Consider the following 26426-nt stretch of genomic DNA (forward strand, 5'->3'; position numbering starts at 1 on the left):
TTAAAAAAATCCAAGACCTGGACAGATTACATGAAGTCCCGGTATGAGTGATCAACCTCACTCTTTATTCGAAGTATAAGAACTAAAATCTAATATTCTGCCTCTCTCTCTCTCTCTCTCTCTCTCTCTCTCTCTCTCTGAGTGCCGTTGCAGTCATTGCGTAACTTAAATTTTATTCTGCGTGGCCGCTTTGGCAGACAAATGCATTCGACCTTGCTGTCGTTGAGGGCGTCTTATGATACAGTATGGCGGCTCGGCGTAGAGTAGTAAAGTGTCGCTACGGGTAAAGGTTTCCATATTTTACGTCTTTAACCGAGCTATGTAACCATTTACGTCGACCGGTCACTAACATGAAGTTCGCAGAACACTTGGCTGCGCATATAACGCCGGAATGGCGCAAACAGTATGTGGCATATGAGGTAAGTTTACATTCAAACCGTGTATAAATTTGAATCACTACACAAAACAGCTGACTGCTGGTATGTATTTACTTCTTCAGAACTCAAGGACGTGGACAAATACATTCAAGGCTACACTGGCGGGTTTTGAAAACCTGATCTTAGAAATGCCGCAACCTTAAGGTATCTCCACCACTTAGATTGTATACTTTCCAAAATAATTTTAAGGAGAAAACAGTAAACTTGACGGGACTGTCCCGGCAGAGACTGTATCCTTATATCCGGTCAATGCATCATACGATGATTGCTAATTTATTCACAACTGAATGCTTTATCCACAGTATATGAAAACACTGCTGTATGAAGTCATCGAAGGGGCTCCATCGGCAGAAGGTACGTGTAAATATAGATATAAAATGAAGCCGAATGAATAGGGTCCACTAAATTTGAAAGAACACCCATTCGGATCAGAGACCTACCCTACCGTTCTTCTATGTCAATAATTTCACGCGCCGTACCCTATCTCTGTCTCTGTCTCTCATTCTCCCCCTCTCTCTCTCTCTCTCTCTCTCTCTCTCTCTCTCTCTCTCTCTCTCTCTCTCTCCCTCTCTCTCTCTCTCTCTCTCTCTCTCTCTCTCTCTCTCTCTCTCTCTCTCTCTCTCTCTCTCTCTCTCTCTCTGTGTCTCTCTCTCTTCACCCCCACAAATCTTCTGACAGACCCTCTGACTAGGTCATCCGGTTGTCCAGATTCATGTGAAATATTTACTAGTTCCCAGTATCTCAGACTTCATGAACGAAACATGTAATGGAAATGAATCTACATTATCATCAACTTGTGTATATGGGAACACCTGAGAATGATATTCAACCAATTTATTACTGGGCAAACAAAATAATACTATGAACTTCATTCATGTCTACTACTTGTGAACAGTGTTGACTTGATAGACCTCCAAACTTTCATGTCGTTAAGATTTCATACTGAGGTATGCAAAAGACAGATGGGGTTCCTGTGTCAGACTTCTTGGTCGTTTGATTTCACCAATAATTATTTTGTTTACTGTTGGCTTGGCACTGTTGCAAGTCTAGGCTCCTGTACCTCCTGAAAAGTTGTGACTGCAGTAATCTATTATTAAGAAACAAACCATAAAAAAATAATGGTTGAGAAAAGAAGAAAGAAAAAGAGGGGGAGGAAGGGATTGGGGGATAGAAAAAGGGAACAAAGAAGAAAAATATATAATTTCTCTTTAAGGTTCATCATGTCTACTCACCCAGTGTGACAAGATCAATATGTGGATGAACATGGACATTACCAGGCACATTAGTTTCATTGTCATCATAGTTTTCTTTGCAACAAAGCTCTGTATGAGTGATGAAACAACCATCCTCCTTTCACTTTACAGCCGTATCATTATGTGATGTTTGATAATCATCGATCAGTGATAATATACTATTACGAGATGCGTGCATTCCTATTTTACCAAACTTACTGATGTGTTGTTACTGAAGGACTCATCAAAGACATAACTCACAAATGTCAATCAATGTTGCTTTGTCTATGTATTAATTTATTTATACAGTTTATTAACTCTTATGTATTACACAATTATGATATTAGTGGAGTTGTATCAGTACTTGATGACAAACCTGCTGTTCACTGTTAAAAAAAAGGCATTTTAATTTAGAAATTGCATGCAGCCTTTTATGATTAAAGAAGGAATAATTTGTTGCACAATGTTCCTATGTTGGACCATCCAAAACTCAGAACTTACAAAAATATGACAAACTATGCTTTGTGGTAATTAGTAGCGCAATTGTTAATCTAAACATTACCTTTAGTCTTTGCTTATCATCAAGATATGACAGCTGTTCTCTGTTTACATTCCTCTCAGTCTGTGGTGAAGCAATAGTACAGAGGCATTTTGCCAAGTTTGAAGAAAAGTTCTTCCAGTTCTGCGAGAAGGAGCTTGCCAAAATAAACACCTTTTTCTCAGGTATGTGTAAACTTTCCAAGAGGTACCAAGTCATGATTGCAAGGATTGTGGAAGTAACATAAAGTCTGGTGTCTAGCTATATTTATGCTAATCAGATGGTAACCTTAGGCACACTATAAGTTATAGGCAGATTAGCCTCGACGACCCATCTTTCTGTGTAGGGAGTCCAAACTGTATAACCTTTTCATTGATACAATCATGTTTGTCTATAACACCACAGTTAGACCTGTACAAAGGTTTATGGGTTCAAAAATAAAATAAATAATAATCATATCACAGTTGTGGTGATAAATTGATAAAAGTATTTGAAGTATAATTAGCTCACATTCGGTATAGGTATACCAAAGAGAGCTTATATGGTAGGTCGGCGGTGTCTGTATGTCTGTATATATGTATGTATGTTAGTTAGTATGTGTGGATGAATGTCCATCCACATCAGAAACTCCCAAACCGCAGCACCTGCCATCTTATTATTTGGTGTACAGGTGCACCCAGAGGGGGAGATGTGAATTTGTTGAAATGAACATGTCAGTGTCAAAAATATGCAAATGAGGTAAAAAAAGGGAAACTCCTGCAAATTGCTAAAACTCTGTAACCACTGGCCAGATTTGGTTGAAACTTGGTATGCAGATTCTTTATAGTGACTTCAGTTACATTTGTTCAAATATTGGTGAAATTTTCATATTTGTATTTTTGAGGCAGTTTTTCCTATTTTTGGTCAAAAAAATCATTTTCTCCCAAAGCATTTGTTTGATTGCTTTGAAACTTGATGCTGTTGATCCTAGGGTTGCCTTCTGCCAGATGTGTGAAAATTGTGGTGAAATTTTTGTATTTGTGTTTTTGAGGCAATTTTTTGCATTTTTGGTCAAAAACATTTGCTTAGAATTAACTATTCTGATTGCATTGAAACTTGGTATGCATGTACCTAGAGGCATACTTAGTTGAGTGTCTTAAAATTGTGGTGAAATTTTCATATTTTTATGTTTGGGGCAATTTTCCCCATTTTTGGTCAAAAAATCATTTCCCTGAAATCACTCATCCGATTGCTTTGAAACTTGGTGGCATGTTCACAGGGTTTAACTTAGTTTAAGTATACTCACTCTGGCCTGCCACATCAAAACAAATGTGAGCCCAGTGTCATTGATGGTATTTTTGTATTAGGACACTGAGAATCAATGTTTCTGAGCTTATATATCCCTGATATTTCAAAGGGACTAAGCCCTTCTTCTTCATTGGGTCCACTGCAGTCACTGATCTAGAACTGCCACTGTCAAGTTCAGAACTCCTTGTTATGTAATTACGCTTTTGTCATGCAAGGAGTTCTGAACTTGACAGTGGCATTCTAGATCAGTGACTGTAGTGGACCCAAATGAAGAAGAAGGGTTTAGTCCCTTCAAAATATCTTGGGTATATAAGCTCAGAGTGGAACATTGATTGACACTAATACATTAATTACAATTGAGGACAATTGAGGACACTGAGAACATAGAATCATGAACACGACCTCTGACCTCTTGACTTGTTCAATATGAAAAAATCAGGTCTTTGTCAAAAAGTAGTCAACTTCAATAGCCATGATATTGGTTTAAATATATTCAGAAACCTGGTATAGTCAGTAGATTTGTTTGAATTACATGTACCACATCAATACCCAGTAACCATTTCATCGCATTTCCCTCTCGAAAGGCCAGGTTTCAAAATGGCTTTGTACTCTAAGTCTGTTTTTCACATGTTTTGCCATCCACTGAATTTCTTGTATTGGGCATTGACAATAGACTAGACTTCACAAATGACTTTTGTTAGTTTTCATTGCCCAATGGAGTACAAAATGTTGTGCACAAGAGGCCATTTTGGTTTATCAGCCAAAGGCAGGTAGAATGCATTCAGACAAATGGCAATAAAGTGAATCATAATCATAACAGTGAAACACTTTTTAACCCTTTCCCTGCCAGACAGTATCACTTCCCCATCAGCCAACTCAGTGAAAAAGGGTATTGAGCCAAAACCATACAGTTGATGACCAAGTAAAATTAAAAGCGTTGTCATTTTCTTTATAATTGAATACGCTCTAAAGTAACACTGAGTATTCAAGAAATATACATTGAGAAAAATTGGTGTTCAGATCATACTTTTTGAGACGGATCTCATAGAAATGTAACATAGCCCTGGATTTACGCAAGTCACAAATTGCGTTTTGACAAATTTCGACTTTCAAAGAAAGTACTGATTATGACCAATCATTGTCATTTTCTTCAAGGTTGGTACCTGAAAAGTTCTATCCAAATCATTTTGAGGTGTATGGAGGTTGTTGACAAACTAACAAAGATACATGATACCATGTCTATTAAAAGCAATAAGAAAAACTGCCAAGTCAGCATTTTTCACCGGTTCTTTTATAACAAAAAAAAAAAAACAATCTTGCCATTTTTGCCTTGAATTGTAGATTTCCAAGTCTTTTGTGAAAGTTTCAAGAAATTGACGATACGAGTATTGTGACAGTGACGTACATGAATACTTGCATTTCATGAAACCTTATCCTGCCAAGTTCATGTTTCACCATTAGGTCAAGTTCATTAAAATAAGTGAAGCACAATAAGTCCCATTGGGTGCATTTTAACAAAATATTGAACATTTGAAGGCCCTTGAAATCACAGATACTGTAAACGCGATTTTTATAGACTAAAGCTGTTGGAACAGACCAAGCCAAATGAGTGGAAATAAGTATGGTTTTGGTGCAATACCGCTTTTCACTGAGTTGGCTGATGGGGAAGTGATACTGTCTGGCTGGTCAAGGGATATGCTAGTCAACGGAATAACATGCTTCTTCACTAAGAATTGGTAATCCTCATCCATAAAAATAAACCATTAGTTCATCAAAAGTGACAAGTTAACAAAAACAGGAATAAGATGATAACCGAAACTCTTGTTTCTCTTCCCAGAAAAATTGGCCGAGGCCACTCGCAAGTTTGCGAACCTTCAAGATGAGCTTAGGCAGTCTGGGTCACATGAGACCAGACATAACCTTGCAAACGTCATGAGGAGGAGAAAGAGTTCAATTTTCGTACTGCCAGATATCAACAGTGACCAGACGACCAAACTGGTCAAGTCACACACCCGAAAAATTAATGATCTGAAGCTGGCTTTCAGTGAATTCTACCTCAGTTTAGTCTTGCTTCAGAATTACCAGGTAAGTCTCTGAAACTCAGTTCTTAATCTGGGCTATTATGCAAAGGCTCAGAAAGACACAGGTGTTGATTGGTGGATTTTAATAATTCTCAGCAACTTGAGGAGTCTGAAAGGTATGGCTACTGTGTTGCTGATTGGCTATTTTGAAATTATTCAGATTCAATAATGTCAATATTACATTCAGCCAACTGATAAGCTACAAGCTGCCAAGATGCTGCTTATAGCTAGTCTGCAGTTGAGTTTACTGGGATAGTAATGGTTATTAGTCCCCACGGACACCGTCCGGGGGACTTATAGGTTTGGTCATGTCCGTGCGTGCGTCCGTCCGTGCGTGCGTGCGTCCGTCCGTGCGTGCGTCCGTCCGTTCACGCAGATATCTCAGAGATGCAAGAAGCGATTTCATTCAAACTTGGTACAAGGATTACTACATATGTCATACAGATGCACGCGATTTGTTTTGTGATACAATCCAATATGGCCGCCAGGCGGCCATTTTATTACGATTTTTTCATGTACAGAGCCATAACTCAGACATGTTTCAACCGATTTTATTCAACGTTGGTACGAGGACATTGACCAATGTCATAGATATGCACGTCAATTTGTTTTGTGATACGATCCAATATGGCCGCCAGGCGGCCATTTTATTACGATTTTTTCATGTATAGAGCCATAACTCAGACATGTTTCAACCGATTTTATTCAAAGTTGGTACAAGGACATTGACTAATGTCATAGATATGCACGTCAATTTGTTTTGTGATACAATCCAATATGGCCGCCAGGCGGCCATTTTATTATGATTTTTTCATGTACAGAGCTATAACTCAGACATGTTTCAACCGATTTTATTCAAACTTGCTACAAGGACATTGACCAATGTCATTGCACGTCAATTTGTTTGTGATACGATCCAATATGGCCTCCAGGCGGCCATTTTATTACGATTTTTTCATGTACAGGGCCATAACTCAGACATGTTTCAGCCGATTTTATTCAAAGTTGGTACAAGGACAATGACCAATGTCATAGATATGCACGTCAATTTGTTTTGTGATACGATCCAATGTTTTAACCGATTTTATTCAAAGTTGGTACAAGGACATTGACTAATGTCATAGATATGCACAACAATTTGTTTTGTGATACGATCCAATATGGCTGCTGTGTGGCCATTTTATTACAATTTGTTCATATACAGAGCCATAGCTCAAATATGTTTCAACCGATTTTATTCAAAGTTGGTACAAGGACATTGACATATGTCATAGATATATACGTCAATTTGTTATGTGATACGATCCAATATGGCCGCTAGGCAGCCATTTATTACGATGTTTTCATGTACAGAGCCATAACTCAGATATGTTTCAACCGATTTATTCAAAGTTGGTACAAGGAGATTGACTAATGTCATACATATGCATGTCAATTTGTTATGTGATACGATCCAATATGGCTGCCTTGCGGCCATTTTGTTACGATTTTTCATGAACAGAGCCATAATACTCTCAGGCATATCTCCACCGATTTTATTCAAAGTTGGTACAAGGACATTAACCGTTGTTAGTCAACGCTGCAGAACACATTTCTGGACCTCTTTGTTATATTTTCAATCTATCTTTTACAAGTTGTCAATTCCCAAATGCCCTAAAAGTAGCCCGAGTAGTTCCAATTTTTAAGAAAGGGTCAAGAGACATTCCTGGAAATTATCGACCTATCTCTGTGCTACCACTTCTTAGCAAAATCTTGGAGAGGATTGTAAATAATCGATTAGTTACGTTTTTAAATAAGTATAATCTCCTCTACAAACATCAGCATGGATTTCGAGAGAAACACAGTGCAAAACTGTCATTAATTAATTTACTGAACAATTTGACGCAACAAATTGACAAGGGAAATACTACAATAGGAATTTTTCTAGACTTCGCCAAAGCGTTTGACACTATTGACCACTCTATTCTTTTATCAAAGCTCCATAATTATGGTGTCAGAGGAAACCCCATTCGTTGGTTTACTGATTATTTAAATCAGAGATTCCAATATGTTTCAGCAGATGGTATTAGTTCTATGAAATTGCCAGTTACGTGTGGAGTGCCTCAGGGATCAATACTTGGACCGACCCTGTTTTTGATTTACATAAATGACCTACCTAATTCATCTGACTACTTTGATTTCCGATTGTTTGCAGATGATTCGAATCTTTTCCACACATACTCGAGTGATACGAAATGTATAGACCTTTCACTAGTAGAAAACCAGTTGAGAGATGTAACCTGTTGGTGTGATGCAAACAAGCTCACTATAAATATTAAGAAAACCCATCTATGTTTTTTCACCAGAAACGTAAATCGGTGTATTTACATGGTAATATCTGTGTTAAAAGTGTGCCTTTAATTCAGTCTAATCAAGCGTCATTTGTTGGTGTAAATATAGATGAGAACCTAACTTGGAAACAACATATTACTAGAGTCAACGCACTAATTAGAATGAAGGCAGGAATTCTTTTTAGATAAGAAATTTTGTACCACAAAATGTATTAGTATTACTTTATAAATCATTTATACAACCATACATTACATATGGTTTAGAAGTTTGGGGAAATACGTATTCATCCTATTTAAATTCCATTCTCATCACGCAGAAAATGTGTATGCGAACAATAACTTTTTCTGGATTAAGAACGCCGTCATTACCTTTATTTTTTAAATTACGCATCTTAGATGTTTATAAGCTTTACAAGTTGCTTGTTGGTAATTTTGTTTTTGATTTATATCATCAAAATGTACCACATCCCATGATAGACTATTTCCAAGTTGTGGATCATTGTTATGACACCCGTCAAAAAGTAGGGATGAATTTAACATTGCCGAAAATGTACACATGTAAAGGTCAATCGGCAATTTCGTACACGGGTGCTCAACTATGGAACTCGTTGCCTAATGTAATTAAAGCTCATACTTCCAGGCATAGCTTCACAAAAGCACTGAGAGAGTATCTGTTACAGGAATACCTACAGTGAACTAGTTAAATCACAATAGTCGTCACATCATTGTGTATGAATTTTCAGGAATACCTCGCTCTGATATCAAATTTGTATCATATAAATATAAAATAATGTTTGTAGAACTCTTTGTATAACAGCGTACGTGTTGACCTGACTAATTTAAATTTTGTAAATGGGCCAGGCTCGACTAGCGAACAGCTATATTTTCTGGCTCCACATTACCACTGAAATGTAAATTTTGTATTTGCCTGTTATGACTTGTGAAGTGTACTACTACTACTTTTCACGGTAATAAACCAAGTTATGTATATATGTCATACATATGTATGTCAATTTGTTTCATGATATGATCCAATATGGCTGCATGGCAGCCATTTTGTTACAATTTTTCCTGTCTTAGCCAAAACTTGGGCATGTCTCAAATATGGTACTAGTGATAATCTGTCAAGTGTGAGAATTGTATGCAAAAATGTTTTGCAACATCCTGTTGATTAATTCCTAGTTGACTCATTTTCTGAACTTTAGGATGGTGGCCTACATTGGTTTCATGTTTTCATCACCATGGAACTCATTCTTGGCCATTGAGCGCCATCTGTATCAAAGTATTTTTATTACAGACCTAATTAATGAAGAGGACTCTATCCTCTCTGAGGACATGTAATCAAAGTACCATTAACAAGTGGGGACTGTGTCATCAACGATGACTTGTTACAGTGCATTTTTGGTAAAAATAACATTGCTATGAATATGTAAAAACTTGTGCATCACTGCTATTCTTTTCATAAGTCAACTGTAAACATTTTCATTTGAATAGTAAATCCATTGCTCTTTCTCAATTTTCCTCCATTTTTCTTGTCTGCTGAATTTATTTCATGGTCCCCAGACAGCTGCAATGATTGAATGATCGCAGTGTGTTTTCATCAACGTTGAACTACCATTCTTAACAGCAAGTAGAGTCACCAACTGGCTGTTAGAATTTGAATTTGCCTAATGTTTTTGTGGGACTCCCAGGTCAGTGTAAGCTATACTGACTCCGCTTCTACTGTTAGAAAGATGTTGAGCTAGAGACTGTGAAAGTAAAATTCAATGATATTATGTGACAGAAAAATTGCATGAAGATGCAGCTACTAGCTAGACTTCAATTCAGGTTAATACAAAACTTGCTATGGAAACTGAAACCGCCATTAGGAAGTATGTCAATAAAATTCTGACTTCTGACAGCGACCAGGGCTTGTTCGCTGCTGAAGTTTTACCCCATGGGTAGTAATTAATATCATACTTTTGTCTTTAGTATGTAATATCTGTTGTTATTTTTCGTATGATTTACAAAGTTTCAAACTAAAATTGACAAATAAGTACACTCAATGCCACCAATGTTGATGATGGAATGCAATGAAAGGGCCATAACATGGCAAACAAGGAAAATTCCATGTTTCACAGAAACAAGATGATGAAATGTAATTACCTCAAAATCACTTTATTGTAGCTGTAGATAACCTTCGAAATTCATGGGAAATTAATTAGGTAATGTTGGAAAAATAGAACCTGCAATGACAATTGTGTCATGCTTACTGTATACCTGAAGTGCCTTGGCTCTGATATCAGCAAACCATTGTAAATTATTTCCAATTTTCCGTCAGGCAGTAACTATAAAATTTCACCTGCTCTGGGCAGCTATGCAGGCACTTATTTGCTACTTTGCCATAGACTAACAAATAATCAATGATTTTCATAGTTGTAAACTCTGCGTCACCGTCTGGGAACAGGTGCAGTTAAGTATTCCACCTTTGCGTCGACCTATTTTCAAACGTGAATTTTGCCATCAAGATGTGTACTTTTACCCAAGTATTATATATCACCTGAAAGCTATTGCTATGAATTTTTTTGTTTTATCAAGAAAATTAGTGTGCGATGAATTTTTCTGAAGATCTTATGAAAGTGGTGAAGAAAATGGGTGGTCTCACGTAAAAAAGTTTAAGTCTGAGCGGAGAGGGCTATTGTTTAGTTGATAACGGGCAATTGGTCTTCAGAATACAGGCTACAAAACCGTGTCTCAGATTTTTGAAAAAGGCCTTAGTTTTTTCACATCGTTGAGTCAAAGTTTATCCACCGATTAGTCTTACAACGCCGCCTAATTAAGCAGCAATAACTCGACTTTAAAAATCTTCATAAAGAAACTGAGACACGGTTTTGGAGACAACCTACTTGACAAACGTCTGTGAAAATCTGGTGAACTTCCGTTCACGCGTTCTCGAGTTAAACTCTTTTGAACGTGCTGCAATGTGACAAAATGCCGAACTGAGAAAAAGGCGATTTAGTAAATTGGTTCGGTTTTTTCCTTTTGAATGGCAATAACAATGTACTCAACCGAAAAAACACTAAAACCAGATAGTGAAATCAAAGTGTTCAACTTCAACAGTATATTCACTCATTGAAATCAGTGTCAACGGTCGAAATGGGGCTAAAAAGGGTGAATTTGGGAGCGTTGTACTCTTTTTAGAGCGCAATCTACACAGTAGCTGATGAGTAAATAAACTTGGGGAGTGCCAGGGAAGGGATTATGCATAATCTGTTGACTGATTAGTTGTAAGTTTAAATAGAGTATTAACTGTTCGACCTAACTGTCGGAACTGCTACGGCATCTCGATGCCGTCAACACGAGCGCTTGGACTAATTACCTCCATGACAAGCGTACACTACAGTGTAAGTTTATTGCAGCATTCGATTCGACCTCGGAAACGACTCACTGCTGCGGAATGAAAGCGAGCCCGATGAGTGATATAGGGAAAACAATATTGGCTGACAACAAAAATATCTGCGTTTGTATGTGGATGTACATTTGCGGTGTCTGTGATCATGGAGATAAAAAAGAACAGCTCCATGCTGTGATTCGTTACGGTTAGAGTAACCGAGGATTCAGTGAGCAGCCATCTTTTAGATCTTCACGCGCCTTGAAAACCGATTAACACTAATCAAACTACGAGCATTTCTGAGACAATAGCAATAGTTCGTCCTCACTCTGTACAGCATTTCTGTGGGTGAAGACCGTTTCTGGAGTCATGAACCAATCGCCTGTCGGTGGCATAAAAGTCAAAGGAGAGAAGTTGAGAAAACATGAACATAGAGAAAAGTACGTCATTTCATCAAGCGCAAGTTGCATGCGATAGACCTCTCGTCAAGCGTCATACGTCACAGCATGGAGGTAGTAGTCTTCCTACCTCCATGGTCACAGATAGATAACTCTCTGCTGTTGTTCGTATCCAACATGAGTACCATCGATTCCAGGCGAATATGATATCAGACCCGTCTTCATTACATGTAAATCTCAGGATTAGGATGGTGTTTTGCACTGTATTCAAGTAGTTAGCCCGTAAGCGTCTCATTCAATGGTTTACCGACCAATGATGACATGTTGATGAAAACTCAGGGCGATTACGTTATTACGTTGTGACGCTCAAATTCATATTGAAATTTGTCTTCGGTCCTGCAGCATTTTGGCTACTGCCATGATAACTGATAACAATGTTGTCGTGTCCATTCCCATAAAATCATTTGATTCACATTCGTCCGGTGTACGGTGAACATTTGTTAGTCGACGTATGTTTTTACCTTGTCAAGGTCGGTTTCTCATTTAGTGGTAGGGTGGTTGCATTGTACGATTATTTCGGTAATAGCGCGGTCCGGAAACAAATGGGACAAGGAAAAACGGGACCGCGGGATTGAAACGGCTTCGACATTATCAGTTCACTGCCATTGTGCAAAAACGTCTGCAAACCAAAGCAGCTATTGTTTTGTGGCGTGGGATTTCTGCATCGCTACGTATTTTGCCTTGGGAAAATTTGCTGTCGCTCTCTTGCAGCCCATGCAATTTGTTTCCACCTTGTATTTTCTAATCCCAAGTAGTTCCAGTGCCGCGGCTTCTGATATTTCATTTTTATTCATAAATTGTTCAACTCACTTAGTATTCTCATCGAACGGACAATGTCGGGTTTCTAGACCTTTTGGCGCAAAGTCGTTTCGGCCGCACAATTTCCGACCCCAAGACGTTTAGGCAACGCGACCAAAGACGTTTCGGCACTATCTGGTTGGGGGACCTCGTGCCAAATGTTACAAATCAAAACACTGAGAAGTATAGTGTCAGCATTCACATGCTTTAAAGTTTGTGAGAACATGGTGAAAAACCGTCGAAAAGAGTTTCATATCATTTTCAATAGCAATAGCCGCCGACACTGTCAAAGTTTGAAAAGCGGCGCCTAAACGGCACTGTAAAAGTCATACTGGTCAAAACGCAAAGGTCACGCTTATGAATATGACTGGTCTGTCAGTTACTAATAAGTTTGAAGGGAAAAAAATAAATCGTAACGGGGGTGTCGAAATGTCTTGGGGCCAAAAGAAGCCGAAACTTCGGCCGAAAGAGGCCGAATGTTGCTTGAATGTTGAAGATGTGAAGGGTGTCTGTTGCGGTATTCAAGTGTTCCCGCTGTCACTAAGGCCGCCAGTGGAACGTACCATTTATGTATACGGGTCCGGACAGCCTCTTCAAAGATGTTTAACATTACGAAACTTATCCACCACTCCTGGTGCTTTTACAAAAACACAAAAATGTCCCAGATAAAACATTTAGTGCGTGGGCCATTTGTGTAATCTGAAATTGTACCGTCAACAATGTCATAAGTGTGACCTTGTCCGATTGTGTCGATAAATTGTGATCTTTTGGGAGCGGCCACCCCTATGAGAAAAACGGTAAGACCCACCTTTCGACGCCCAATTGCCAGGTACACACTATGGTCTTGACCCACGCAGTGAACGGTAGGTGCTAATGGGATTTTCACAGCGTATGTTGTCCAAGTGCATGTGAATACTGTGACGCTGCTTGCTTAGCGCAATCCCTTGTCAATCAAGACTTAACGGTAGTCTCAAACGCCAAAATGTACACCTGTGCCTCTCGTACATTTTATTCCAAAATTTCACCCAAAAACAGGAACTTCACGACCAAGATATTCTACACACAAGGAAGATCAAGATTATAGGAATACTTTAAGGGATAAAAGAAAAATCGTGTTTTTGACTCAAAATACCAAAACAAAGGCGGAAAGCTACCTTAAGTATTCCAGTCATTGCATCATATGATAGCTTTATCCCACGCATGTTGCCAATTTATTTCTTTTCCCTCCAAGAATCTCAACTTCACAGGATTTAGGAAGATACTCAAGAAACATGACAAACTTTTGGAGACAGACAGAGGTGTCGAGTTCAGAAAAACTAAAGTGGAACCAGCGCCCTTCTACACAAGTAAACAAATTGATAATCTCATACAAGAAACAGAGGTAAGCAGTGTACAGTTTTTTTTGTAAAATATAATCAAGAACAATCTTAAGCTTTGTTTATTGTATTTCTCTTATGTCGATATTGTTGTTCAAATTTTGCTTGTTTTATACCTTCATAATGACACACTCCTTGTAGCTCTTGAAAGATTTTGCCATAAATTTCTCTTTCTTGAATTAAACGTTTAAAAAACCAAACCCTGCACAAATATTGTCAGTTTGCATGTCCCCAGTATAAGGAATACATTTCATCTGCGTAACTCCATTATTAAAGTGGTAGACTGTTTTGCTCGAGTTTCCATTTGTTGATGGTGAATAGATTATGTGGTTGAAAATATCAACATACCTGTATATTCTTGAAGATAGACTGAAATCTGTCACTGGCTGTGAGTACAATATATATATTGAACTGTATTCCCAAATACCCTTCCCAGAAATTTGACTTTCCAATGTTACTTTTTTTAGCACAGATGTTTTATTGTGTTGGTTTTTGGACTTCTTGCTGATTTGTCGTGTCAAACCTTCACTTCTTTACACAGCTATCAAGGTTCAGCCTTCGTCTTTACCTCGTCAGTCCACCATTGACATGAATACTTTTACCATCCCATAATCCTTTGTACTTGAATGATCCTCAATGCAGTGCAATGGCAGACTAACATTACATTATGAATGCAGAGAATTGCCTGACAGAGAATTTTCGCCTAGATTTGGCATATATCAGTCAACTGTAGTTACCAGAGTAAAGAGTTGAACTTTTGGCGGTATTTTCGACCGTTTGATGTCACGTTGTGAAGTCAGATGTTTTATTGTGTTGGTTTTGGCCTTCTCGCCGATTTGTCGTGTCAAACCTTGTATTCTTTACACAAGATACCCCGGCCTTAGATGGACTATCCAAGCAATGGTGCAAGCTCCTGTGATCAATTCCATCAAGTACTGAGATGTCATACAATTGGGATATGATTTCAATAAAGGCTTACTTTTACTTTACTTGACTTTACTTTGAATGAATAGCCCAGCAGCAGTATAGAGGTCATGCCGATACAAAGTTACATAACAATGAACAGATGTTGGAAGCCCCAATATTTGAAATTTTCCCGCGGTTCGTTGTATAGCGGGAAATGCTTGTCTGAACGTCGTAGTGACAGCCAATCAGAGCTAAGGCGTCTGTTGGTCACATGTTTAGGGGTATTTAACGTAAGCCAGGTGTTTAGGTTGACCATTCTAGGCCAGCACTCACTGCTTGTGCAGCCACTTTCAGTATTCTCGTCATTTTTCTTCGCTAACGGAATTTTAGACATGGCAGCATCCGATTTGTCAGGTTTTGAGGACTTAATCCAAAAGCAAGTTTCAGAAGCCGTGTCCCAAAAGAGCACTCAACTTTTGGGTGATCTTGAGAAGTTGATGACTTCTCGGCTTGATTCGCTCAAGAACGATCTAACTGCTAATCAGAAACTTCTAGCTGACACTCAGTTAACAGCGGTCAGAGATATGAAGAATTCGGAGGCTCCGTCCTTCCGTAAGAAGTACTGTGAGGAGCAATTTAAGTACAACCAGAGAGTTGCCGACAAAATGGATGAAGCTGCTCGTCAGTTGGACGAAATCAAAAGTGATCATCCTAATCTACAAGCGGCGAAAGTTCAGATTGCGGAAGGTAGGAAGCTGGTGGGTCATAGACAGAAATTGATTCGTTTGGCGGATAATGAAGACTTGGGTTGGCGAGTGGTTAACGAATATGAAACCCACGAACTTGCGGAGGACTCCGATGACGAAAAGAGGATCTACAAGGCAGTTGCTCGGGCGCAGAGGAAATACAAGGAGGAATCCAGGAAGCGTCGAAACAAGAAAAGTTTCTATCTCGGAAACCGATGGAATCCGTATTCGGAGTCTGCATCAACGTCTACCCGAGCCGGAGGGACGTCTAAGGCGTCGCTTGATCAGGGCGGTTATAGGAAACCTGGGACGTGTTTCGCATGTGGGAAATCAGGCCATTGGCGCTCAGAGTGCCCGTTGGTACAGGAAGCCAATAAGATAAGTACCACTTTTTCTCATAATGAGGTTAGTCATACATGTAGTGACTTTTCTTTTTTTCTGGGTTTTCAATTGCCGCCTTGAATTTCGCAGATGACGGTGAACCGTTCGGTAGCGCGGTAACCAACTCTGATGTAGATTTCGTTAACGAACTTTCTGTTTTAGTTAACGAGTTAAAGTGTACGGACGTTATTGCCGGGGCACACAATGATAAGGACGTACAGGCTGCCCTGTCTGAAGTTACGGTAAGTCCGGTTGGAAGGCTGAAAACAGCTTCAGCGTTTTGGAAATCAGCTGGGGCCAACTCTTATGTATTGGATGTTATTCGCAATGGGTACAAGTTACCTTTGAAGGATGTTCCCGGTAAAGTATTTCTGGACAACAATAGGTCTGCTAAGAGACACGCTGATTTCGTCGAAGCAGAATTGGGTAAGTTATTAGCTAAGGGCTGTGTTGCAGAGGTTGACAGCGTGCCTCGTGTTGTGAATCCTTTGACGGTAGCAGTGAACAAGGTAGGTAAGAAACGATTGGTGCTTGACTGCAGGCACGTAAACTTGTTTTTGTACAAGTTCAAGTTTCGGTTAGAGGGCGTAGATATTGCTCGACAGATGTTCGGAAATGGTACACACCTTTTTTCTTTTGATATAAAGTCCGCTTATCATCATATTGAAATTTTTGGCGGACATTGGCAGTATCTCGGCTTTGCCTGGTCAATTGACGGTGTGCTACGTTACTTTGTTTTCAAAGTTTTGCCGTTTGGGATTTCCACAGCGCCGTATATCTTCACCAAAGTTACCCGTACCATGGTGAATTGGTGGAGGAGACAGGGTATCAAGGTAATTATGTATATTGATGATGGCATTGGGGGCGATGCAGATATGGATGGCGCTTGCCAGGCAAGTGCGCAGGTAAGGGATGATGTCGGGAAGTTTGGTTTCCTGCTAGCTCCAGAAAAGTGTCAATGGCAACCCCGGTCATAGTGGGATGGTTAGGTCACATATTAGATATGATCCAGGGAATGATTTTCGTGTCCAACGACCGAATTAGCAATCTAGAAGGGAAACTGAAAGGCGTTATCCAAGCTATTGCTTCAGGTAAGACGTGTTTTCGGGCAAGGGATCTTGCTGCTATCATTGGTCATATCATCTCTATGCAAGGGGGAATAGGACCGCTTGTACGTCTCCGTTCACGTTATATGTATACTTGCCTTGAGCAAAAAGCTGGTTGGGACTCTATTGTTGTCGTCAATAGTTTAGTTTTAGACGAGATGATATTCTGGTTGAAGAATGTACGTGAAATGAACGGGACGGCGCTGATTGGCAGTAGCGACCATGCTATGCGCGCATTTAGTGACGCATCAACTGTTGGTTACGGTGGGTATATTGTGAACGTTGGGCAAAGTGAAACCATGGGTCGGTGGTCGACTGTGGAAAGCCTGAAAAGTTCTACATGGCGAGAGCTTGAGGCTGTGTATCGCGTTATGCGGAATAACGAGAATTGCCTAAAAGGGCAAAGCGTGCAATGGTGCACTGATAACCAGAATGTGGTTCGTATACTGCGAGCAGGCAGTTGCGTGTCAGAGTTGCAGGAGCTGGCACTGAAAATATATGATTTTTGTCGAACATTGCAGTTAGACATGCTGCCAGAGTGGGTACCGAGGGAACACAATAGGTACGCCGATTGTCTGAGTAGGCGCACAGACCCTGATGACTGGGTGTACAGGTAAGTGTGTTCAAGGCCCTGGATAATGAGTGGGGTCCTTACTCGGTGGATAGATTTGCCACTGATTACAATGCCAAGTGTGCAAGATTTAATTCTCTGTATTGGTGTCCGGGTACGGAAGCAGTGGATGCTTTTTCGCAGAACTGGGGTTCGGACAATAATTGGTTGGTCCCGCCACCGGACTTAATTCTCAGAACACTTACAAAATTAGAATCTGACAGGGCTGAGGGGACGATCGTATGTCCTCGCTGGACGTCTGCTCCATTTTGGCCCTTGTTATGCCCTAATAACGGTAAGTTCGCAGTTTTCGTGAAGGAAGTTCGAGTGTTGCCTAAAGTTGGCATAATTAGCAAAGGCAGGGGCGATAATGGCATTTTCGATGGCAGAGTTTTAGCTTTTAATTTGCTTGCAATGCATATTTGGTTTGATGGGTCATGACGGGCGTTGGCCTTTGATATTAGATAAACATCCGATGAATATTCCTCACTTTCGGATGTTTTCATTTATATTGCAGGGTCAAACTTAAAGGAAGGCGTCACTACGGTTGCAGATAGCCACAAGGTCAACAGTGACGGCCTTCAAAATGAAGACTTGCGAAGACTTGCAGGGAAACTACCCCATTATTTATTGCAGTCGAGAAGCGACAGAACAGTGAAAAAATATTTTGCCTATTTTCAGAAATGGACGAATTTTATTTGTTCTCGTGGAGAGGGAGCTCTTCCGGCCAATCCCATCCACGTGGCTTTGTTCGTCACACACCTGTTGGAAACTCAGGCTTCAGCTGCAGTTATTTCCAGCCACGTGTACAGTATCAAATGGGCTCATACGGTAGCAGGTCATTCTGATCCTACAACACATCCATTCATTGTGAATTTAATGGAAACTGCAAAGCGTATCCGTCAAACCGACGAGATCCGGAGGGACCCAGTCACAGTGTCGGAAGTCCGTGCCCTTTGCGAGAAATATAAGAACAGTACAGACGTTTTAGTTTTACGTGATTTGTGTATGATTTTGTTATGTTTTTCTGGTTTTTTGCGTTTTGATGAAGCAAGCAATTTACGTTGTTGCGACGTTAGAGTCGAATTCGATCATTTAAGTGTGTGTATTTTGCATAGCAAAACTGACCAGTACCGTCAGGGTGATAGTGTGTAGTTATTGCTAAGATTTCTTCCGTTGCTTGCCCTCACGCTATGTTACAAAGGTATGCGTCTGCTGCTGCAATTGATTTTTTAAGTACTGATTTTCTTTTTAAGCCCATTGTTCATTGCAAGTCTGGTAGGGGGTTAATTCGGCAAAACAAAAAACTGAGCTATACACGGGCTCGGGAAACCATTGTTGGTCGTTTGCAGGAAGTTTGCGGTCTTGACCGGCGCCTGGGTTTGCATTCATTGAGGGCAGGGGGTGCCACAGCGGCGGCCAATGCTGACGTTGGTGATAGATGCTGGAAGGCGTCATGGTCGTTGGAAGTCCGACACGGCCAAAGATGGTTACGTTGTTGATTCTCTTGCTCATCGGCTTCAGGTGACCAAGAAGTTAGGCTTGTAGCATTTTTTATGGGGGCCGTTCCCTTCCCGTTCTTTAGTTTTTCTACGTGACGGCGTCTGGCAACCTACCATTAATATGGGTATTTGTGTGTAGGTAGTGTGTGAGCGTGCGAACGTAGTTAAGACATAAAATTTCCCGCGGTTCGTTGTATAGCGGGAAATGCTTGTCTGAACGTCGTAGTGACAGCCAATCAGAGCTAAGGCGTCTGTTGGTCACATGTTTAGGGGTATTTAACGTAAGCCAGGTGTTTAGGTTGACCATTCTAGGCCAGCACTCACTGCTTGTGCAGCCACTTTCAAAATTAGGTGTTTTTGATGATGCAGAGTTATGAAATTTTAAAAATTTTTTGAGTTTGCATTTAATGTCGACAAGTAAGGATGACACCCGAATCCTCCCCTAAGCGCATTTGACATAGCGTCGGGTACAGGTTTCCAGGATTTTTTCAAATATACGTTTGTTTTTTGTCTGGTTTTTCCTGGGCGGTCTTGTGCGCTGGAAAGGGGCGTTGTACTGTTATGTATTTTTTCCCCAGAAAGTACTTTTCTGTCTGTAATGCTCGACACAGTTTTTGTTTTTGTGGAATAAAGGAGACCGGCTGGCACTCGGTGACGGCGTCTGGCAACCTACCATTAATATGGGTATTTGTGTGTAGGTAGTGTGAGCGTGCGAACGTAGTTAAGACTTGTACTTTTCCCGCTCAGTGTAGAGTCATTGACCTCAGTATCTGCTCCTGGATCAGTGCGAGTTTTATGTATTTGAGATGAGCTTGCTTTAAATCAATTAGATTCTTGTCTTCATTATTTATGTAGCAAATTTCCCAAATGTGGCAAAATATTGCATTTTTTGGCCATTGTGCTCAGCACATATTTAAAGCAACAATGTACTGTAAATAAAATAGTGAAAAGACCCCCCTAAAAAAAAAACAACAAAAAACAACAAAAAAAATATCCGCCTCCCTCATCAATGTTATGGTCCCTTTAGAGTAACTGTTTTATGCAAATGACGAAAGTATACAACAAAATTGGACAAAAGCCCTCAAAAATGATAATTTTTGGTCACCATCCAATTTTGGATTTGAAACCCATGAGGTCAAAGCGAAGCACACACATAAGTCATCTATCTTCCTTGGTCATCAACCTCTTTGTTCTCACTGTACAGGACATTCTGATCATCAGGCGATCTGCAAGGTGCTCTCAGCTGTCAATTTTATGCAGTATTTGTAGTAGGTTATATGTATTGCCAGTGACACGATAAATCAAAATCAAACGAGACTTACTGTCTCATTACCATGGAAACTAACCCCAGGGGTGAGCATTTACCCAGTCAAGGTACAACGAATCCCATTATGACAGTCTATTGGATTTATTTTTCATTTGCTGTTTAATTCTTAGCAGTAACTTACAGGTATTACGGTATGAGCATTGGCACTGTGACAACTATAAAGCATGAGAACAAGCCAGACAGAAGTACTGAAATCAGTGAAGTTTTTTCTTTGCTCAGATATGATTTCAGAAAGCTAGAGAAAATGCTGTCCATAATACACAAGACTGACTGGACATACGTGTATATAGTGAATAACAAGGCTTCCCCATACTCAGTCCAAAGGACCATTAACAACCATGGGCATAACACCATAGTTTGGAAAAAAACTAATTTTGGACTGTGTGTATATTTTGAGTTCCCAGTCCCCACAGTGTATTCCCTGAAGTAGTTTGTCTTTTATTTCAAGTTAATTATATCCCATTTTATGATACCAACACTGTCTTAAACAAACTGACAACTTATCATTGCTAAAGTGGATCACTAAGAGATAATCCGGCTACCTACAGATAAGATAATAATGATTAGATTAAGGGGTATTCTTCACTGTCACATCGGCCAATGCAACAGTGGAATTTTCTATTCTTTCATCTGACAGTAGGCATCAGACCCAGACACAAAATAAATACCGGCATATAGTTTCATACCAATTGTATCGATATCAAGGGTTTGATGTGGCCATTATGGAACCCAGATATAGTGAACTGTTAAGCATGTCTAGATGAGAATTGCGCTTCACCTATGAAATGTTTTGCCAGTACACGTTGCAAAAGCTGTCCCTGTGTGTACTGCCAGTGACAGCAATGGTTCTGTCTTTACAAAATGAAACACTACTGAGATTGCAGCTTTTGTATCTAAAAAAAGCGACAGCCAAAAAGACAGGATATCATACACCATTGCATAGTTTAGGACGTGAGAATACTTTTGAAAAGTAATTATTACCATTGCATCATGCCTAATCAGATTTGCCCAGACTCAGACCTTTAGGATGGGGTACTCTATCGGTTCTTGGATGAAATTTGTAGACAAATGGTCATCATTCATTAATTATGGAGACAAATTAGCATATCCTTTGTTATAATTTTTCAAGTACCATATTATGAGAATATCACCAGCACACTTTCATATGCCATATTCAACTTTGGAAGATAGCAGTCAAATGTGCTCAATCATACTAGTACATTGACAATGTGTACTTTTACACATGCGTGCCAAGTTTATGCCAGACAGTGATAGCTGGTGTCCAGGACTGATGACCAATGACCTGCAATGACCTCTGTTGACTTATGACCTCTGAGGTCTCCATCATCCCTGACCCAGTAACTTTTCAGAACTCAGAAATTAATAGTCCCATTGTTTTGATATTATCAGTGAAGTATCATAGGCTTATAAACATTCCCATTATCCTGTGTTTGTGTGGATTGTTGATTGTAAAAGGGTTAGGTTGAAATATTTATATTACAAGGCGTTTGAAGTAAGCAGTCATGACACATAATATGAGGATTATAGAAATAACGAACAACGCACTGACCATTAACGTTTATTTATGGGCAAGGGTGAGGGGAAGCCAACAATTAATGGGCAAGGCTTGCCGAGCCCGTTAATTTTGGCTTTCCTCTTGCCTGCACCCATAAATAAACATTAATGGTCAGAAGCTGAGGAAGTATTTTTCAATAATTAGATAAAATTATTTTAATATTTTGCCATCTTGTTGTCAAAATTTTTGCAGTTTTCAATCTTTTCTCTCTTTTACAAATGTCATGTCCATTTTAATTTTTTGTGATCATTTTAATTTAAAAATAAATCTTTGATATTGGTTTTGACATCAAGTAAATACTATGCCAATTTATAGAAAAATATTGTAGATGTCCTCTTGAAGTTTGTTTTATGTGATTATTATTCCAATGACAGTACCATACTGCCACAGTCATCAGGCTCTTTAATATCTGTCATCTCTCTGTACAGAGTAATTTAAATTTCATTTTGTTCTCCATTCCCAGCAATTGTACATATGTGATCTTGAAGGTGGAAACAGACAGAAGGCCATGCGAAAGCTACGAGTACCACCGCTGGGTGCAAGGGTAAGATTGTCAAATCGTTGAAACCAGTTTGCTAAAACCATCCACATGGAAGCTTGAAACCATAGAGTGAAAAAATAATTGATACCGCCCAAATTTTTGGACTAGAGAAACACAAACATGAATGTACAGTGGTTTGAAATTTGACATGGCTGCATGCTATCTCCATGACAACTTGATTTTGGAAAATTGAATTATTACTTTCAAGGACAGCAAACTTCATTGTAATAGCATATTTTGCCTTAATTAATAACTGCTCTTATCCCTTCATAACAAGCAGACTTAATTGTGGGGTATTAAAGTCAAAAAAATGACTGAAGTAGACGATACAGAGTGGGTCTTTCTACACTATCCTGATTTGTAGGACCAAGAGTCTTTATATTCATGTAGTGATCTCAGGTGAACAAGAGATATCGCAGGAGTGTAATATGTCTATTATTTTTTATATGAATTGTTACGACTATCTTAAGTCTCAACGCTATCTGCTAAATCTTTTGTTTGGCTGTAAGATATCTCTGTGATTGACATCAGGCCTATCAATCCTCGATTATCTTGACTTGTCTACTCAACTGATTTGTGGCAGGCGACCAAATATTATACCTCCATTTGCCTCAAGAGGGCGCCACCTTTTTTGGTGAGATCAACCAGTACTGGTGTAGACGGCAATCTAATTAAAATCTGATGTAGCGATGGGTCGATCTTTTATGTTTAACATTGCAGTCTTTTTTCTTGCGCTCCTCAGTAGTGAGATGGGGACCGCGGAAAAAAAACGCAATACGAAAGCGTAAGAGGCCGACCCATCGCTACATTTGATTTTAATCAGATTGGTATAGACTGTTGATGTTTCTGACAGCCCAGTGTGCCAGATTGTTCCTATGAGATGTTCCTGACTATGTGCCTTCAAAAGTCCCTGGTGTATGTCAACTTGAAAATCTTTGGCAACTGTTTTTAGCTACTATAGACTAGTCTATAGAAGCTATTGGGATGGGTATCCGTCCGGCGTCCGACGTCAGTCTGTATGTATGTATGTATGTATGTATGTATGTATGTATGTATGTATGTATGTCCGTTTGTGAGGCGTCCGTCCACTCAAATATCTTGAGAACCGCAGTACTTTCTGATTTGATATTTGTTTTGTAGATGGAAAATATGATTTTGAGAAACTGTTTTTTTTTTATTTTTGATATTGTTGAAAATAGGCAAATTAATGCCAAAAAAGGTGTTTTTGGTAAAAAATCTTCTTCTTCATAACCGCTGGTCAGACAGCTTTGTTATTTGGTATACACGTCCTAGGGATAACCCAACTTAGATTTGTTCAAATTGTAATGAAATATGCAAATCTGTATTTTTTAAGGAATTTTTTTGTCATTTTTGATCAAAATTTGACTTACAGTGTATGTAATTCTTGTACTGTATAAACCCTATCAATTCACCAGAAAAAAATAATTAATATGATTTTATATAAGGCCAAATAAAAAAATATGTGCTGTTCCGATTACATGGTTTTCAAAATAGGGTATGTAGGTAGGGATTTTTTTTTTTTTCAATTTTTTTTTTAATTCCTCAATGTGCATTTTGTACGCGTTCAAACATACTATCAGTAAATAATTTCCTCATGAAACACACTCAAATTGAATATCAAACTATTAAAATAAAATAAAATCGCGTGATTTCATGCGTTTCATGTTTTTTCATATAGTTATGCTTACTTCCTGGTTTATGAAGCTCAAAAAAGTCTAGGGTCGGAGGATAAAATTGGGGTAGGTCGGGTAATCGGAACAGCACATATTTTTTATTTTGGCCTAATTGAATTAATTAGGAAATCATCAAAGCCAAAATAATTTTAGTTTAGAATTATCAGAAAGTTCAACTTTTTTGACAGTTCATAGTGAAATGCTTACCATCTTGGAGGATTAAAACATGTAAAGGCAACTTTCCTGAATCCCAACTTTGACATATTCTGAACCGTCATTTATTGTGCCCTGTATGTTATCTAAAAGAAATTGCTCAAAACAGTTTGTCATGATAGGGTGGTCAAATTAGTTAGAGATAGAGAAAGTTCTAATTTCCATTTATGATTAACTTTGTAAGGATAAAATAAAATTACTTTTTGAGGGAAAAAAATAGAGTGGTCAATTAAAAGAGTGGTCAAAGTGATAGGGTTTTTATGGTAAAGCTGGCTGTAAGATTCCTCATGTGCTATTTATAGCAATTATGCAATCTGTGTAAACAGTGCAATGAAAGTGTTACATGATGCTTTTGATGACCTTGAACTTCTTAAGTTTCAAACATTTGTCTCTTCAGTGTGCTTTCTCTGAGTACATACAGTCTCAACTTATTCAACAGAACTTACTTACAATGTTAATTTGAAAGTTAAAATGTGCTTGGTTAATAGGATGAAAATACTGATAAAAAGATAACCAGCTTAAGATTCTTTATAACCTGACAGATATGCTGTTTTTTATGATGAAAATCTTGCTTTAAGCAAGTCTTATTTACTTAAATTAGATGTAATTAACTCTCGTTTATTAGCTACATGTACTATAGACTAATATAGTCTATAGAAGCTATTGGGATGGGTATCTGTCCGGCGGGCACTATCATGTATGTATGTATGTGTGTCCGTTTGTGAGGCGTCCGTCCACTCAAATATCTTGAGAGTTGCAGTTCTTACTGATTTGATATTTGTTGTGTGGATAATTATATGATTTTGAGAAACTCTTTTAATTAAGTTTTGATATTGTTGAAAATATGTAAATTAGCACCAAAAAAGGCGTTTTGGTAAAAAATCTTCTTCTTCATAACCACTGGTCAGACAGCTTTGTTATTTGGTATACAGGTCCCTAGGGATAACCCAACTTAGATTTGTTAAAGTGTGATGAAATATGCAAATCTGTGTTTTTACGGAATTTTTTTCCCATTTTTGGTCAGGCCATCCTGAAATGAGCTATCAAAGATATCCACCTTCTTCATCAATACATGTGTCACAAAAGGTTATTCTCTACATAACACAGCAGAGCTCTGTCAACTGTTGAGTCGCTTGTTTTTTCAAAACCGCTGGTCAGACAGCTTTAATATTTGGTTTACAGTCCCTAGGATGACCTTAGTGAGATAATTTCATACTGTCAGGAAATACTTAATTTTGTATCCATGTCTATAGTAGCTTCAGGGACTTTGGCCCTATGTTTTAAATGCTTCCAATGTAAAGAAGTGCAATGAACACCATCTCGCAAGTGTTCTCACTTCAGTTCCGCTTCCTGGAAAGAGAAAACTAAAACACAAAATGTATTCTTTTCATTTCAGCATAATCCATGGACCACTTTTAGAGTTGGGTTTTTCTCAGGGATATTTATAATGTTAATAGCTGCAGTGATCTTAGCAGGTATGTTTCTCAATGTAAACTTTGGACACGTTGAAAAATAGCAAATATAAGTTGGCTCTCTGAATATGTGCCCGTATTTGGTTGCATTCATATCATGAAATTGCAGTATTGCTCTGCTGATAGTCAGTTCGACATGTCTTTACTTGATGTTGAGGACACTGGTTTTAAAATGGAGATAACAGAAATATAGCATTTTTCTTATAAATTCATTGGATCCCTTGAAAAAAAGATTATCAAATAATTTTGAAAGTTACTGCTTAAACTCAAATTGTATAGAATTAGGCATTGCTTTGCGTAAGCAGATATGTTGTGTGTTGTAATGTTCCTAATTTCATTTATTGTTGACAGTATGGATCATGTGGGGATGAGACAATCAGCACTTCCAAATTGGAACATGCCACAACAAATACTTAAATGGTAATGTGACTTGTGTGGCTGTTTT

General features: G+C 38.8%; 1 protein-coding gene across 3 annotated transcripts in view; it reads left to right on the top strand.

The window, feature by feature from the left end:
• Positions 1 to 224: 224 nt before the first annotated feature.
• LOC139114043 (xenotropic and polytropic retrovirus receptor 1 homolog) overlaps positions 225 to 26426 on the top strand; it is a 36458-nt gene continuing 10256 nt past the window's right edge. The window contains exons 1-7 of one of the 3 annotated variants that reach the window (XM_070675519.1): positions 225 to 419; positions 740 to 791; positions 2291 to 2392; positions 5332 to 5579; positions 13763 to 13912; positions 22525 to 22605; positions 25906 to 25984. In XM_070675519.1, the coding sequence (XP_070531620.1) occupies positions 351 to 419; positions 740 to 791; positions 2291 to 2392; positions 5332 to 5579; positions 13763 to 13912; positions 22525 to 22605; positions 25906 to 25984 (781 nt within the window). In that variant the 5' untranslated portion in view covers positions 225 to 350. The remainder of the gene's footprint in view (positions 420 to 739; positions 792 to 2290; positions 2393 to 5331; positions 5580 to 13762; positions 13913 to 22524; positions 22606 to 25905; positions 25985 to 26426) is intronic. The other 2 variants (XR_011547788.1, XM_070675520.1) reach the window with 2 other exon arrangements.

Source organism: Ptychodera flava, chromosome 16, assembly GCF_041260155.1.
Source record: "Ptychodera flava strain L36383 chromosome 16, AS_Pfla_20210202, whole genome shotgun sequence".
Taxonomy (NCBI): Eukaryota; Metazoa; Hemichordata; class Enteropneusta; family Ptychoderidae; genus Ptychodera; species Ptychodera flava.